Raw genomic sequence first — 13,997 nt, 5'->3', positions numbered from 1 at the left:
ACATTTTATAATGTGGTGTGGAACAGATTTGTGGGCAGAGTTAGCTCACAGAGGAAAAGGCATATTAGCATAGGGATACAAAATTGGCTGAAACACGGTGTGAAACAACAACTTCCCCATTTTCTGAAGAAGGGTCCCGACCCAAAACGTCAACTTTCCTGCTCCTCTGATGCTGTCTGGCCTGCTGTGTTCATCCAGCTCTACACTATGTTATCTCTGACTGCAGCATCGGCAGTTCCTACTATCCCTTCAGTACTACATTGTTTTTACGTCACATTGTCTGTGCTCTTGAGCTTTGCTGTTACTGTGATGTTCTAATTGCCCTTTTTTGCTTTCTGCATAGGCTGACCTGATCCAGGAGCCCCTGGTGGTGTTTGTGTGCTCCACCACAGGTCAGGGCGAACCTCCAGACAACATGAAGGTACAGAAGCAACAGCTGAAGCCTTTACCAGCTGGTGGGACAAAACATCTGAACATTTAGCACCTAATTTGAGTCCAACACTACAAGGGTTGCATTTACATAGTTGTAGTTTATTTGAATGAATAGGTGCACTAGCCAGCAATAAGGGAAATGGGTTCACATCCCACCACAGCTGCTGTTGGAATTTAAAGCTAGTCCCATCATGACCATGAAACAATCATCAGTTGTATAAACTGATCTGGTTCACTAATCTCCTTTAGGAAAGAAAATCTGCCCTGGTTGACCCATTGTCTCCGCCTGTTTCTGCCCCACCGAACTTATCACCACCTATCTGGACTCCATTTTCTCCCCCTTGGTCCAGAAACCCCGTACGTATGTCTGTGACACCACCCACGCCTTCCACTTCCTCCAGAACTCCCAATTCCCTTGCCCCCAACACCTCATTTTCACCATGGACGTCCAGTCCCTATACACCTGCATTCCCCATGCAGATGGCCTAAAGGCCCTCCGCTTCTTCCTGTCCCACAGGCCCGACCAGATCCCCCTCCACTGACACCCTCATCCACTTAGCCGAGCTTGTCTTCACACTCAACAACTTCTTCTTCAATTCCTCCCACTTCCAACAGACAAAGGGGGTGGCCGTGGGTACCCTCATGGGCCCAAGTTATGCCTGCCTCTTTGTAGGATACGTGGAACAATCCCTCTTCCAAAGCTACACTGGCCCTATCCGCCCTCTCTTCCTCTGTTACATTGATGACTATTTCAGCGCCTCATCGTGTTCCCATGAGGAGCTTGAACAGTTCATCCACTTCACTAACACGTTCCACCCCACCCTTAAGTTTACCTGGACCATCTCTGACTCCTCTCTCTCCTTCCTGGACCTCTTCGTTTCCATCTGACATCTGCCTGGAAACCAATATCCATTTTAAGCCTCCCGAATCCTCCAACTACCGAGAATACTCCTCCTCTCGCTCACCTTCCTGTAAAAAGGCCATCCCCTAGTCCCAATTCCTTCGCCTCCACTGCATTTGCTCCCAAGATGAGGCATTCCATTCCTGAACATCCCAGATGCAGTCCTTGAAACAAAGAGGGCAACCTCCCCTCCACAGTGATCGAAAATGCCCTCAACTGTGTCTCCCACATTTCCACAACTCATCCCTCACACCCCCTCTCCGCAATAATAACCGAAACAGAATCCCCCTCGTCCTCATGTACCACCTCACCAACATCCAAATCTAACACATCATCCTCCAACACTTCCGCCATCTGCAATCCGACCCCACCACCAAAGACATTTTTCGCTCGCCACCCTTATGTGCTTTCCGGAGGGACCACTCTCTCCATGATCCCTTTTCCGCTCCACACTCCCCTCCAGACCCACCAGCCCCAGCACTTTTCCCTGCAACTGGAGCAAGTGCTACAACTTCCCCCACACCTCACCCCTCACCCCCGTCCCAGGCCCTAAGAAGACTTTTCACATCAAACAGATGTTCACCTGCACATCTGTTCATGTGGTATATTGTATCTGCTGTTCCCGTTGTGGCCTCCTCTACATCGGGGAAACCAAGCGGAGGCTTGGGGACTGCTTTGTGGAACACCTACGCTCGGTTCGCTACACCTCCCAGTTGCGAACCATTTTAAATTCCCCCCCCCCCCCCCCCCCCCCCCGCCAAACCTCAGATGACATGTTCATCCTAGGCCTCCTGCATTTCCACAATGACACCACCCGAAAGATGCAGGAACAGCAGCTCATATTTTGCTTGGGAACCCTGCTGCCCAAGTGTATCAATGTGGACTTCACAAGCTACAAAATCTCCCTCCCCAACCACCTCCCAAAACCAGTCCAGCTCGTCCCTGCCTCCCTAAGCATTCCTCCCACCTCAAGCCCCACCCCCATCTCCTACCCACTAACATCATCCTGCCTCCTTGACCTGTCCGTCCTCCCTGGACTGACCTATCTCCTCCCTAACTCCCCACCTACATTCACCTTCACTGGCTCTAACTCCGCCTCTTTGACCTGTCTGTCTCCTCTCACCCTATCTTCTCCTTTATCCATCTTCTACCGCCTCCCCATCTCTCCCTATTTATTTCAGAATCCCCTTCCCCACCCCCATTTCTGAAGAAGGGTCTCGACCCGAAATGTCAACTTTCCTGCTCCACTGATGCTGCTTGGCCTGCTGTGTTCATCCAGCTTCACATCGTGTTATCTCAGATTCTCCATCATCTGCAGTTCCTACTATCTCTGCCGTACCTCTGGTCTGATTTGGCCTATTATGTGACCCCAGAGCCACAATGATGTGGTTAACTCTTAACTGCCCTCTAAAATACCCATGGGAAGCCACTCAGTTCAAGGAAAATTAGGGACAGGCAACAAATACTGGCTTTTCCAGAAATGCCCAAATCCCACAAAAGAATAAAGAAACATTTCATGTCATTGAGTATGTGCAGTATTATAAAGAATTTGATTTCCCTCTGCCCATACAGTCTGGGATCAGGATAAGACTCCCAGTACCGCCTGGGAGGTGAGTACAACTCCTGAATATAGTACATATCCTAATCTCAGACTGAAGATAGTATATCTTGAGTCATGTTACCGGGAAAGAATTTAACGCAGTGGAACTGGGAAATGGAAATAGAAATACTGGACTTGGTATTCCTTGCCAGTTGACCATAGAAACTCAGTGAATGGGAAACAAGGCCACCTAGCTTCTGAAGGCAAGTACATTTATAACACTGCCTGTGGGTCAAGCAGAGCAGGAATTCTTCACAGTTCCTCAAACAAACCTTCCATCCCTTGTTTTTTTTATATACGTTCATGGGATGTGAGTGTTGCTCTCTACTTAGTTGAGAGTCAAACACATTGGTGTCACATGCAGGCCAGATCAAGTAAAGATGGCAAATTTCCTTGCCTAAAGCATATTTGTGAACCTGGTGGGTTTTTATAACAATGGATAGTGGTCATGTGGTCATCATTAAGTGACTTCCTTTTAATTCCAGATTCTTTTTTATTGATAGTGGGATTTGAGTCCATGTCACCTCTTCCTACTGGAGAACATGACTCCCGTCTCCCCATTGCAACCTCCTCCACCACCGTCCAGGGAATCATAAAATGGTTGCAGCACACAATACTATTGAGCCCTTATGTGTTTCTCTCTGCAGGAGCAATTTACCGAGTTCCACTGCCTGTCATTTTCTTGCACAATGTTTCTTTTCAGGTGGTAATCCAATTCCAAAGTCACAGTTGTACTGCCTCCACAACGCTTCAAGGCACAGCATTCTAAGCATCCAACCACTCACTCTGTGAAAAGTCTTCCTTTGTATATCCATTGCTTCCTTTGCCAGTTGCTGTAAATCTATTGCCCTCCTGGTTCTTGAGCCTTCCACGAATGGGAATAACTCTTCCCTATCTACTCTGTCCAGACTCATCGATATTTTGAATACCTATATCTAAATTCTTCGACTTTCTACTCCAAGGATATTACTTTCTTCAATCTATCCATGTAACTGGAGTTCCTCGTTGCTGGGACAGTTCCTGTGAATACTTCCTGCACTCTCTGTAATGTCTTCAGACTTACTGAAGTTTTTAAAAGATTCATTTGTGGGACGTGGACATCATTGACAAGGTCAATATTTATTATGATCCCCAAATTGCCCTCGAAGAGGTGATGATGAGATGCCTTTTTGAACTGCTGCAGTCTTTGGGGTTTAGTAATGCCCATAGCAGTGACTTGGAGGGAGCTCCAGGATTGACCCAGCGACTGTGAAATGATGACAATGTGGGTTCCAAGGAAGGATGGTGTGTGACTTGGAGGGAAACTTGCAGGTGGTGGTGTTCCATGCATCTGTTGCCCTGTACTTCTCTGTGTTCTAGTTCACATGTTTAGACACAACTGTCAAAGCTTTGGGGAAGGCGATATCCTTGTGCTAATATCTTCAGACTGTTAACACAGAGACCCAGGTAATGTTCTGGGGATCCATGTTTGAATCCGGCTATGGCAGATGCTGGAATGTGAATTCAATACGTATTGAAATTATGAGTCTAATGATGCCCACAAATTCCATTATTGATTGTCAGAAAAACCCATCTGGTTCACTAATGCCCTTTAGGGAAGGAAACTGCCATCCTCACCTGGTCTGGCCTACATGTGATTCCAGACCCACAGCAATGTGGTTGATCCTTAACTGCCCTGTGGGCAATAAATGCTGGCCTAGCCAGCAATGCCCTCATCCTCTCAATTAATAAAAGAAAAGGGACTTTTGGTAAGTTACTGCAGTGCATCTGGTTGATGATATGCACTGATGTCATTGTGCATTGAAGAGAGTGAATGTAAAAGGTGTATATGGAGTGGGCTGCTTTGTTCTGGATAGTGTCAAGCTTCTTGAGTGTTGTTGGAGCTGGATCCATCCAGACAAGTGGAGAGTATTCCATCACTCTCCTGGCTTGTGCTTTGTAGATGGTGAACAGGCAACTGGGAGAAATGAGGTGAGTTATTTACCTGAGAACAAAAACAAAGTTCTGAGGAAGGGTCACCGAACCCAAAATGTTAACCCTGATTTTTTTTCTCTTCACAGATGCTGCCAGATCTGCTGAGCTTTTCCAGCAATTTCTGTTTTTGTTTCTGATTTACAGTATCCATAGTTCTTTCATTTTTTACTTACCTCAGAATTCTGCCTCTGACCTGTTCTTGTAACCACAATATTATATGGCTGAACCAGTTCAGTTTCTAGTGAATAGTAATCCCCAAGATATTGATGGTGGGGATGATTAGATATTATCTTGTTGGAGATGGTTTATGAATGGCACTTATGTGGCATATATGCTACTTTTCTACTAGTGCCCAGAAATGGAGGCAGTACTCCAATTGAGGTTGAGCCAGTGTGTATTTTTTTTAACAGCCAAGTTTGCAATGCTTCTCCTGCTGATCATAGCCTCTGTCTGTCTCTCAACCCACTACTCAATCTGTACCTGCCCACGTCTTTATCACTAGGTATTGTCCCTCACCATAGGCAGCCAGTCTCAGTTTGATCAATTGCTTGGTGAGGTTTGGTGTTTACATTAATCAGGATCTCCACATCCCCAGCTCTTGCTGAATTTTTCAGCCATTTTCTGGCCTCCTGTACTCCCTGCCAGCCTCACAGGGACTTTGGTTTGATTCTACCCTCGGGCGACTGTCTGTGGGAGTTTACACATTCTCCCCGTGTCTGTGTGGGTTTCCTCCGGGTGCTGTGGTCACCACACACAGTCCAAAAATGTGCAGATTAGGTGGATCGGCCATGCTAAATTGCCCATAGCATCCAGGGATATATATATTAGGTTGATTCGCTGAATTGCAGGGTTACAGAGATAGTGTAAGGGGATGGGTCTGGGTAGGATGCAGTTCAGAAGGTTGATTTGGACTCAACGGGCCAAGTGGCCTGCTTCCACATTTTAAGGATCCTATGATAGTATGAAATATTGCGGCCACTGATTCTGGACAGTTGAAACAGAATTGACATGTTTCCATTATCATACTCCATCGTGCTCATGTCGTTAGACTCTATCACCATCCTCCTCACTGTTCCCACTCCCCCAAATGTGTTTACCGGCCCCTCACCTTACAACTTGCCTATGTCGTCCCTGCTGAGTGATTTAGTTTATCGTGTAACTCTCTCTCTCTTTACCCTGTAGAAATTCTGGCGATTTATCTTTCGAAGGAACCTTCCTGCAAATTCCCTCTCCTTGATGGATTGTGCTGTCCTGGGTCTTGGAGATTCTTCCTATCCAAAGTAAGTTGAGTGGTAATTTTGTGGGGAGGGGTTGTAATCACTGTTCACTTTCACATGATTGTGAAGCTTAATGTCTCTGCCAAGTGTTAGGCCAATGACCATCTGCTTGTAGAGACAGAGAGAAAATGCATCAACTTCAGGATGCAGTCTGTTCAGCAATGCTGAGCTCTTTCTCCTCGAACCCAGGGCAAGGATTGTGTTACTTGTGATAGCTATGTGGGTTCATACAACAAGTAACTGAAATACATAGGACATAACTCCATGAGATCTCTGACTGTATAACCATTCTGGCTTGATCCACAGCCTGTGCTGAAATAGTTTGACAGCCAGTGGTCCATTGTAGAAGAGGAAAATTTGTTGCGGTTCCAACACTTGTTTACCAAGCAGTGCCCACTAGACGGAATGCACATGTGGATATTATAGAAGAATGGCGTACATCCTGCAGTCAAACAACCTGTCACTGCTCACTTTTGAAGTTTTTGCAGCAGTCCATTAGCACTTTCATAGGAAGAGGGCAAGTGAGAAAGTTCACAAAGGGAACATCCTATTTGCAAAGTTTTCTCACTTCTTACATTTAAGGATAATCAGAACAGGTTGGGATGAACTTTGCTGATCTATTTTATTTCGTACTGCACATCATTCCAGCTTTTCAAGTCCCATCTGCACAGACATAGAGGTTCATAACACAGCGTCTAATTCAAAGGATGACATCTCTGGCAATGCAGAACATAACTCCTGTCCATTGGATATTAATTCCTTGGATAGCCTGCTAGGAGAATACAACCCATGTGTATCACATAATCTAATTGTACAGCCTGGGACATGAATATAACCCTTTCCATGTGATGGGTATGGACTAAGTCTAGGATATCCCTCAGTCATGTCAGTGTGAGGGATTACAAAATAAGATCCAGTGTCGTTTGGTCATGGAGAATCTGAGATTATTTCATTAAGTCATAGAATCTGTGCATGTGGAAGCAGGTCATTCAGCTCATCAAGTCCACACCGACTCTCTGAAAAACAGCTCACCCAGACCTACAAACCCAACCTATTCCTGTAACCCTGCATTTTCCATTGCTAATCCATCTAGCCTGTACATTCTTCGACACAATGTGCAATTTAGCATGGTCACTCCACCTAACCTGCATATCTTTGGACTGAAGGAAACCCACGCAGACACTGAGAGAACGTGCAAACTCCACACAAACAGTCACCTGAAGATAGAATAGAACCTAGGTCCTTGGCGCTGTGGGGCAGCACTGCTAACTGAGCCCCCTTGATGCAAAGCAGATAGAAAGAGAGTATGTTTGTGTGTGTGTTTCTGGAGAGAAGGAGATTGAGTAAAACTGTAATCATTTCACCCTAATCCAATATCATGCCCATGCTGCCATTTTGATGACAATGGGTAGTGAGGTCTGTGATACCTCCATCTTGGTGATGTTGGACATTTCATTAAAATATTTAAGTAAGAATCCCCTAATATCAGTTTGGTCTTCCAGGATTCCAGAAACTTGGCGTGAAAGGAAAGCAGGAGGCACCAACTCTGGAAAGCAATTGTCTATTAAAGCACCACCCTTGGGCTAAGAGGAGTCGGAATGCTCAGTCCGCCCTAGTCTACCAAAGAAACCTTCTGTCTTTCTCCTGCCAATTAGATTTCTTTCCTTTCCTTCCCACCAGACTGTCAATGTGGCTTATCTCTTCCCTTGTCAAATGAGGTCTGTCTTTCTCTCTCCTCTTGCCAGTCACAACCTCTATGTTTCACTCCAGCAGATGATGGCCTCTCTAACTCTCTTGCCAACTGAGGGATTCTTATCTCTCTTCCCTTTTTCTCCCTGTCTTGTCTTGCTCTCCCAATCTTGCTATTACTTCTCCCTTACTCTTGTCAATCCCAATCACTCCCTAGAGCTAATCACACCTTCTATCCCACCTCTCAATTATCGCTTTTCTCACTTCATTTGAAATCTATTCAAGGTTTCAATATTGTCATATGGAATGGGGCTATGATTCAGATGCTAACAATGGGAAACACTGAGAAATTGATTGTTTGTGCAGGATGTTCACTTTGTAAACCTTCACCCTCCTGAAGTGTTATGACTGGAACTGAACATATTACTATGTTTGTCGACTAACCGGAGCTTTATAGCAGTTTAGTACAGCTTATCAATATTTTTCTTGGATATCCTTTTTTTATGAAGTTCAATGTCCTATTTGCTTTGCTAACTACCTTCTGAACTCATTGCATTGTCCTCAAAGATTAGGTCTTCGTTCTTGCTGTCTGTGCACATTCTATAGAAATAGGCTATTAAGTCTACATTGGGTCTGCCATCTCTTCTGCCAAAGATTATCATCTCTCCCTTCTCTGAATTAAAGTCTATATGTGACTTGTCAATTATTTCTATAGCACGTGTTAATCTAGTTGATTAGTATCTGACAACCAAAACTCCAATCAGTCTTACCAGCACATTTTGTAATGTTAGTGTATTGCTGTATATGAATCGTTGATATCTATTAAAAACAAAGTAATCCTAGCACTGAAAACTAACCATTTACCACCAATCGCTTTTCTTTCCTTACACCAATTTATTATTCAAGTTGACACCAATCCTCTTATTCCATGAAGCCGAATGCTTTTAACCAGCCTTTTGTGGTACTTTGTCGAGTGCTTTTTTAAAATCCACCTAGACAACATCGACTGTACTTCCTTTACAAAAACAAGCAAACACAATTTGCCTTTCAGAAATCCATGCTGGCCCTCTTCAATTAACTCAGATCTCTGCAAGTGCCTATTAACTTTATCCCCCTACTTTTTGTCTAAAACCATATCTATCACATGTTAAATCGACTGTCCTGCAGTTAGTAGACATGTTCTTGAAATAACTCCACAGAGGCTGGTGTCCCATCACCAAGTCACCCTTTATTTACATGAGGAGAGTCCTTGAGACTGATCCAGCTTCCTCAAAGCCAGCTCTCGGAGAGAACAGGATGTCTGACCCTCCTGTTCCTATGTCAGCCAGAGCTCCCTGATTGGACCAGGTTAATAGCCCCAATCGTGGAACTGCTATTTTGTGAAGTCCACCTGGCTGACTTCATTACATTCACTGTGGTTCTTACACCCTATCCTGAATGAGGTTCTCAAGTTTGCCACTTCACCATAATCCCCGGTAACTAGTAACATTGGGACATTACAGAAACCCCTTACTCTATATCTATCCCCATTTCTCTAAGAATCTGGGATGTAAGCCACCCCGACCAGGCGACTTACCCACTCTCAACACAACTGGTTTTTCTCATGCATTCTGCCTCTCAATTTTCACCTGATGGTTACCTCAACCATCATTATTGCTACCAATATTTGTCAACACCGTCTTCCTTAGTAAATACAGCTACAGTTTACTCATTAAGTAATTTAGCTTTGTCCTGAGCCTATAGCTATGCCTTTATCTCTACTAGCAGCCCCCCGCCCCCCACCCCACCAACCTCTTACCAGCCACTTGCAATTTATGTCCTGGCAGAACATTTTTATATTAATCTGTTTTTCTATTCTCTCTCTGCTAATCTTACTCCTCCCTTTGTTTCCCCTATCAATTTCATTTTCACTTGAAGATTTCAAGCATCAGACACCTTTTTTGTTCAATCATATTCCCTCTGTCCCCTGTCATCCAAGGAAACTGTAGCTTTGATTTCCCTGATGTTGCAGCCTGTTGGAATTTATCTAGCGTGTGCCTGAAAAATCATTTCCTTAAAGATTAGCTGCTATTTCATTACAGGTTATCCTGACTTGATCCCCTAATCCTCTTCTATTTTACAAGTTCTACTTTAGATTGTTTGTTGCTTGTGTATGCTTACAGTATAAGAGTGGGGAATTTGTGCTGCAAATGTACGAGGCTTTAGTGAAACCAGCCTTGGAGTACTACGTGCAGTTTTGGTCCCATTTCCTGAGGATGGATGTAGCTGCATTCAAGGTAGTTAGAGGACATCAACCAGATTGATTCCAGTGATGAGGGGTTTTTTTAAAAAGAGAAATTGACCAGTTTAGGCCTACACTTTCTATAGTTTAGAAGCATTAGGGACGACCTAACTGAGCTTTATAAAGTGCTAAAAGAGATTGACAAAGTAGCCACAGAAAGGATGTTTCTTCTTGTGGGTAATCTAGAATAAAAGATCATAATTTTAGGATAAGGTATAGTAGATTTGTAGCAGACAAGGAGAAATCACTTCTCACAAAGGGTTAAGAATTTCTGGAATTCATTGCCCCAGAGTGTGGTAGATGCCATAGCATTGTGTAAATTTAAGAAGGTGATGCACTTGTTTTTAATCAGTAAATTGTTGAAGAGTTATGGAGAGAAGGCAGGAAAGTGAAGTTGAGGCTGAGATGACATTGCCCCTGATCATATCGAATGGCAGAACAGGTATGAGGAGTTGAATTATGTACTGCAGCTGCTGGATCTGATTATCTTCGTCCTTATCTCAACCTATTAATAGAATGGTCATTCTTTCAGAAATGTTCCTCGCAGACATTTGGCTTGTCTTATTCCTGAGCACAAGATATAGCAATCCTTTCATCCAATTTGGATTGAAAACTACTGGTCAAGAGAGTTCTCCTGAACACGTTTCCTTTTACTTTACTCTGTCATAATCCCAAGTGATATTTGTATCCATAAACGCTCCTGATATTACTGCTACGCATTTCTTGGAAAGTTGAGATTTTTCTGTAGATTTGCTCCCCTATCGCTCAATAATTCTGAGAGGTGAAGAACCCTGAGAGTACAAAGTCTGAGCAGATCTGAGTGATTCTAAAAGTATTTAAATATTAACACTGTAAAGAATATGACTAATACCGTAAGTTGAGGACTTTTTTTTGAGCCTAATCAACTTTTAACATGACTTGAGTTTCTAGAGAACTTATTTCTCATTTATAAAGAATTGATTGTTTTTTGTTCTAAATTAAAGGTTTAACTTTGTTGCCAAGAAGCTGAGTAAGCGGTTGATTCAGCTGGGATCTAATGGATTGTTGCCTGTGGGATTAGGCGATGATCAGCATGACCTGGGGTAAGATTGTTCGATAAGTATCTCCTCCATTTTCATCCAGATCTTTCAAGTACACTGGCTGTTAATGGAATGGGTTTGAAAGCACACTAAAAATAACATACCAAGTAAAAGTGAATATTTAAACATTAAGCCATGTCTTACTTAAATCTTTTTCAGAACTTATTAATTTATCCATAAGTGTCAGTTCCTATCCTATATACTTTTTATGCCATACAGTGACTAAGTTTTAATTTAATTTACTTTGTGAAGTTAAAGACATCAAAGCCTAGAAATAACTGTTCAGTGTTTATTGCCCAAATCTTAACATCTTTACGTGGCTTCCCTTTTCCATTATTCACTGACAGGTTTTGCTTTTCCCTTGTATTTATGTTGTGACGCTGTCTAGTCTGGCCATATTATGTATCCCTATTCTCCTTTGATCATGCTCTCACCATTCATGCTGACTACAGGGAGAGACACATTGTGTAGTGTGGAACGAGCTCCAATCACACAGGGATAAGGAAACTAAAGTTGAGACATGCTAGCAGAATGGGAATTCTAAAAGAGTAATATCAAAATGACAGTAACTCCACACAAGGCTAAAAGATCGCAATGATGCATCTGTATTACTTTGCTAATGTCTTACCACTCTAAAGCTTCTATCATACAGTTTCAGCACAGGCATACGCAGAACAACCATCATGTGGTCTATAAATAAAACAAGGCCATATTTAATGATAATAAAATGTGAGGCTGGATGAACACAGCAGGCCAAGCAGCATCTCAGGAGCACAAAAGCTGACGTTTTGGGCCTAGACCCTTCATCAGAGAGGGGGATGGGGAGATGGAACTGGAATAAATAGGGAGAGAGGGGGAGGCGGACCGAAGATGGAGAGTAAAGAGGATAGATGGAGATAGTATAGGTGGGGAGCTAGGGAGGGGATAGGTCAGTCCAGGGAAGACGGACAGGTCAAGGAGGTGGGATGAGGTTAGTAGGTAGATGGGGGTGCGGCTTGGGGTGGGAGGAAGGGATGGGTGAGAGGAAGAACAAGTTAGGGAGGCAGAGACAGGTTGGACTGGTTTTGGGATGCAGTGGGTGGGGGGGAAGAGCTGGGCTGGTGTGGTGCAGTGGGGGTAGGGGACGAACTGGGCTGGTTTAGGGATGCAGTTGGGGAAGGAGAGATTTTGAAACTGGTGAAGTCCACATTGATACCATTAGGCTTCCCAGGCAGGGTTCCCAGGCGGAATATGAGTTGCTGTTCCTGCAACCTTCGGGTGGCATCATTGTGGCACTGCAGGAGGCCCATGATGGACATGTCGTCTAAAGAATGGGAGGGGGAGTGGAAATGGTTTGCGACTGGGAGGTGCAGTTGTTTGTTGCGAACTGAGCGGAGGTGTTCTGCAAAGCGGTCTCCAAGCCTCCGCTTGGTTTCCCCAATGTAGAGGAAGCCACACCGGGTACAGTGGATGCAGTATACCACATTGGCAGATGTGCAGGTGAACCTCTGCTTAATGTGGAAAGTCATCTTGGGGCCTGGGATAGGGGTGAGGGAGGAGGTGTGGGGGCAAGTGTAGCATTTCCTGCGGTTGCAGGGGAAGGTGCCGGGTGTGGTGGGGTTGGAGGGCAGTGTGGAGCGAACAAGGGAGTCACGGAGAGAGAGGTCACTCCGGAAAGCAGACGGGGTGGGGATGGAAAAATGTCTTGGGTGGTGGGGTCAGATTGTAAATGGCGGAAGTGTCGGAGGATGATGCGTTGTTTCCGGAGGTTGGTAGGGTGGTGTGCGAGAACGAGGGGGATCCTCTTTGGGCGGTTGTGGCGGGGGCGGGGTGTGAGGGATGTGTTGCGGGAAATACGGGAGACGCGGTCAAGGGCGCTCTCGATCTCTGTGGGGGGAAAGTTGCGGTCCTTGAAGAACTTGGAAATCTGGACCGCAACTTTCCCCCCACAGTGATCAAGAACGCCCTTGACCGCGTCTCCCGTATTTCCCGCAACACATCCCTCACACCCCGCCCCCGCCACAACCGCCCAAAGAGGATCCCCCTCGTTCTCACACACCACCCTACCAACCTCCGGATACAACGCATCATCCTCCGACACTTCCGCCATTTACAATCTGACCCCACCACCCAAGACATTTTTCCATCCCCATCCCTGTCTGCTTTCCGGAGAGACCACTCTCTCCGTGACTCCCTTGTTCGCTCCACACTGCTCTCCAACCCCACCACACCCGGCACCTTCCCCTGCAACCGCAGGAAATGCTACACTTGCCCCCACACCTCCTCCCTCACCCCTATCCCAGGCCCCAAGATGACATTCCACATTAAGCAGAGGTTCACCTGCACATCTGCCAATGTGGTATACTGCATCCACTGTACCCGGTGTGGCTGCCTCTACATTGGGGAAACCAAGCGGAGGCTTGGAGACCGCTTTGCAGAACACCTCCGCTCAGTTCGCAACAAACAACTGCACCTCCCAGTCGCAAACCATTTCCACTCCCCCTCCCATTCTTTAGATGACATGTCCATCATGGGCCTCCTGCAGTGCCACAATGATGCCACCCGAAGGTTGCAGGAACAGCAACTCATATTCCGCCTGGGAACCCTGCAGCCTAATGGTATCAATGTGGACTTCACCAGTTTCAAAATCTCCCCTTCCCCAACTGCATCCCTAAACCAGCCCAGTTCGTCCCCTACCCCCACTGCACCACACCAGCCCAGCTCTTCCCCCCCCACCCACTGCATCCCAAAACCAGTCCAACCTGTCTCTGCCTCCCTAACCTGT

General features: G+C 45.3%; 1 protein-coding gene across 1 annotated transcript in view; it reads left to right on the top strand.

Annotated features, from left to right (window-relative positions):
* Window positions 1-325: 325 nt before the first annotated feature.
* The window catches only part of ndor1 (NADPH dependent diflavin oxidoreductase 1), a 43,825-nt gene continuing 30,153 nt past the window's right edge, over window positions 326-13,997 (top strand). The window contains exons 1-3 of the mRNA XM_059638273.1: window positions 326-421; window positions 6,090-6,187; window positions 11,138-11,236. Of these exons, the coding sequence (XP_059494256.1) occupies window positions 416-421; window positions 6,090-6,187; window positions 11,138-11,236 (203 nt within the window). The 5' untranslated portion in view covers window positions 326-415. The remainder of the gene's footprint in view (window positions 422-6,089; window positions 6,188-11,137; window positions 11,237-13,997) is intronic.

This window comes from Stegostoma tigrinum, chromosome 29, assembly GCF_030684315.1.
Source record: "Stegostoma tigrinum isolate sSteTig4 chromosome 29, sSteTig4.hap1, whole genome shotgun sequence".
NCBI lineage: Eukaryota > Metazoa > Chordata > Chondrichthyes > Orectolobiformes > Stegostomatidae > Stegostoma > Stegostoma tigrinum.
This window is presented reverse-complemented; position numbering and strand designations above follow the sequence as displayed.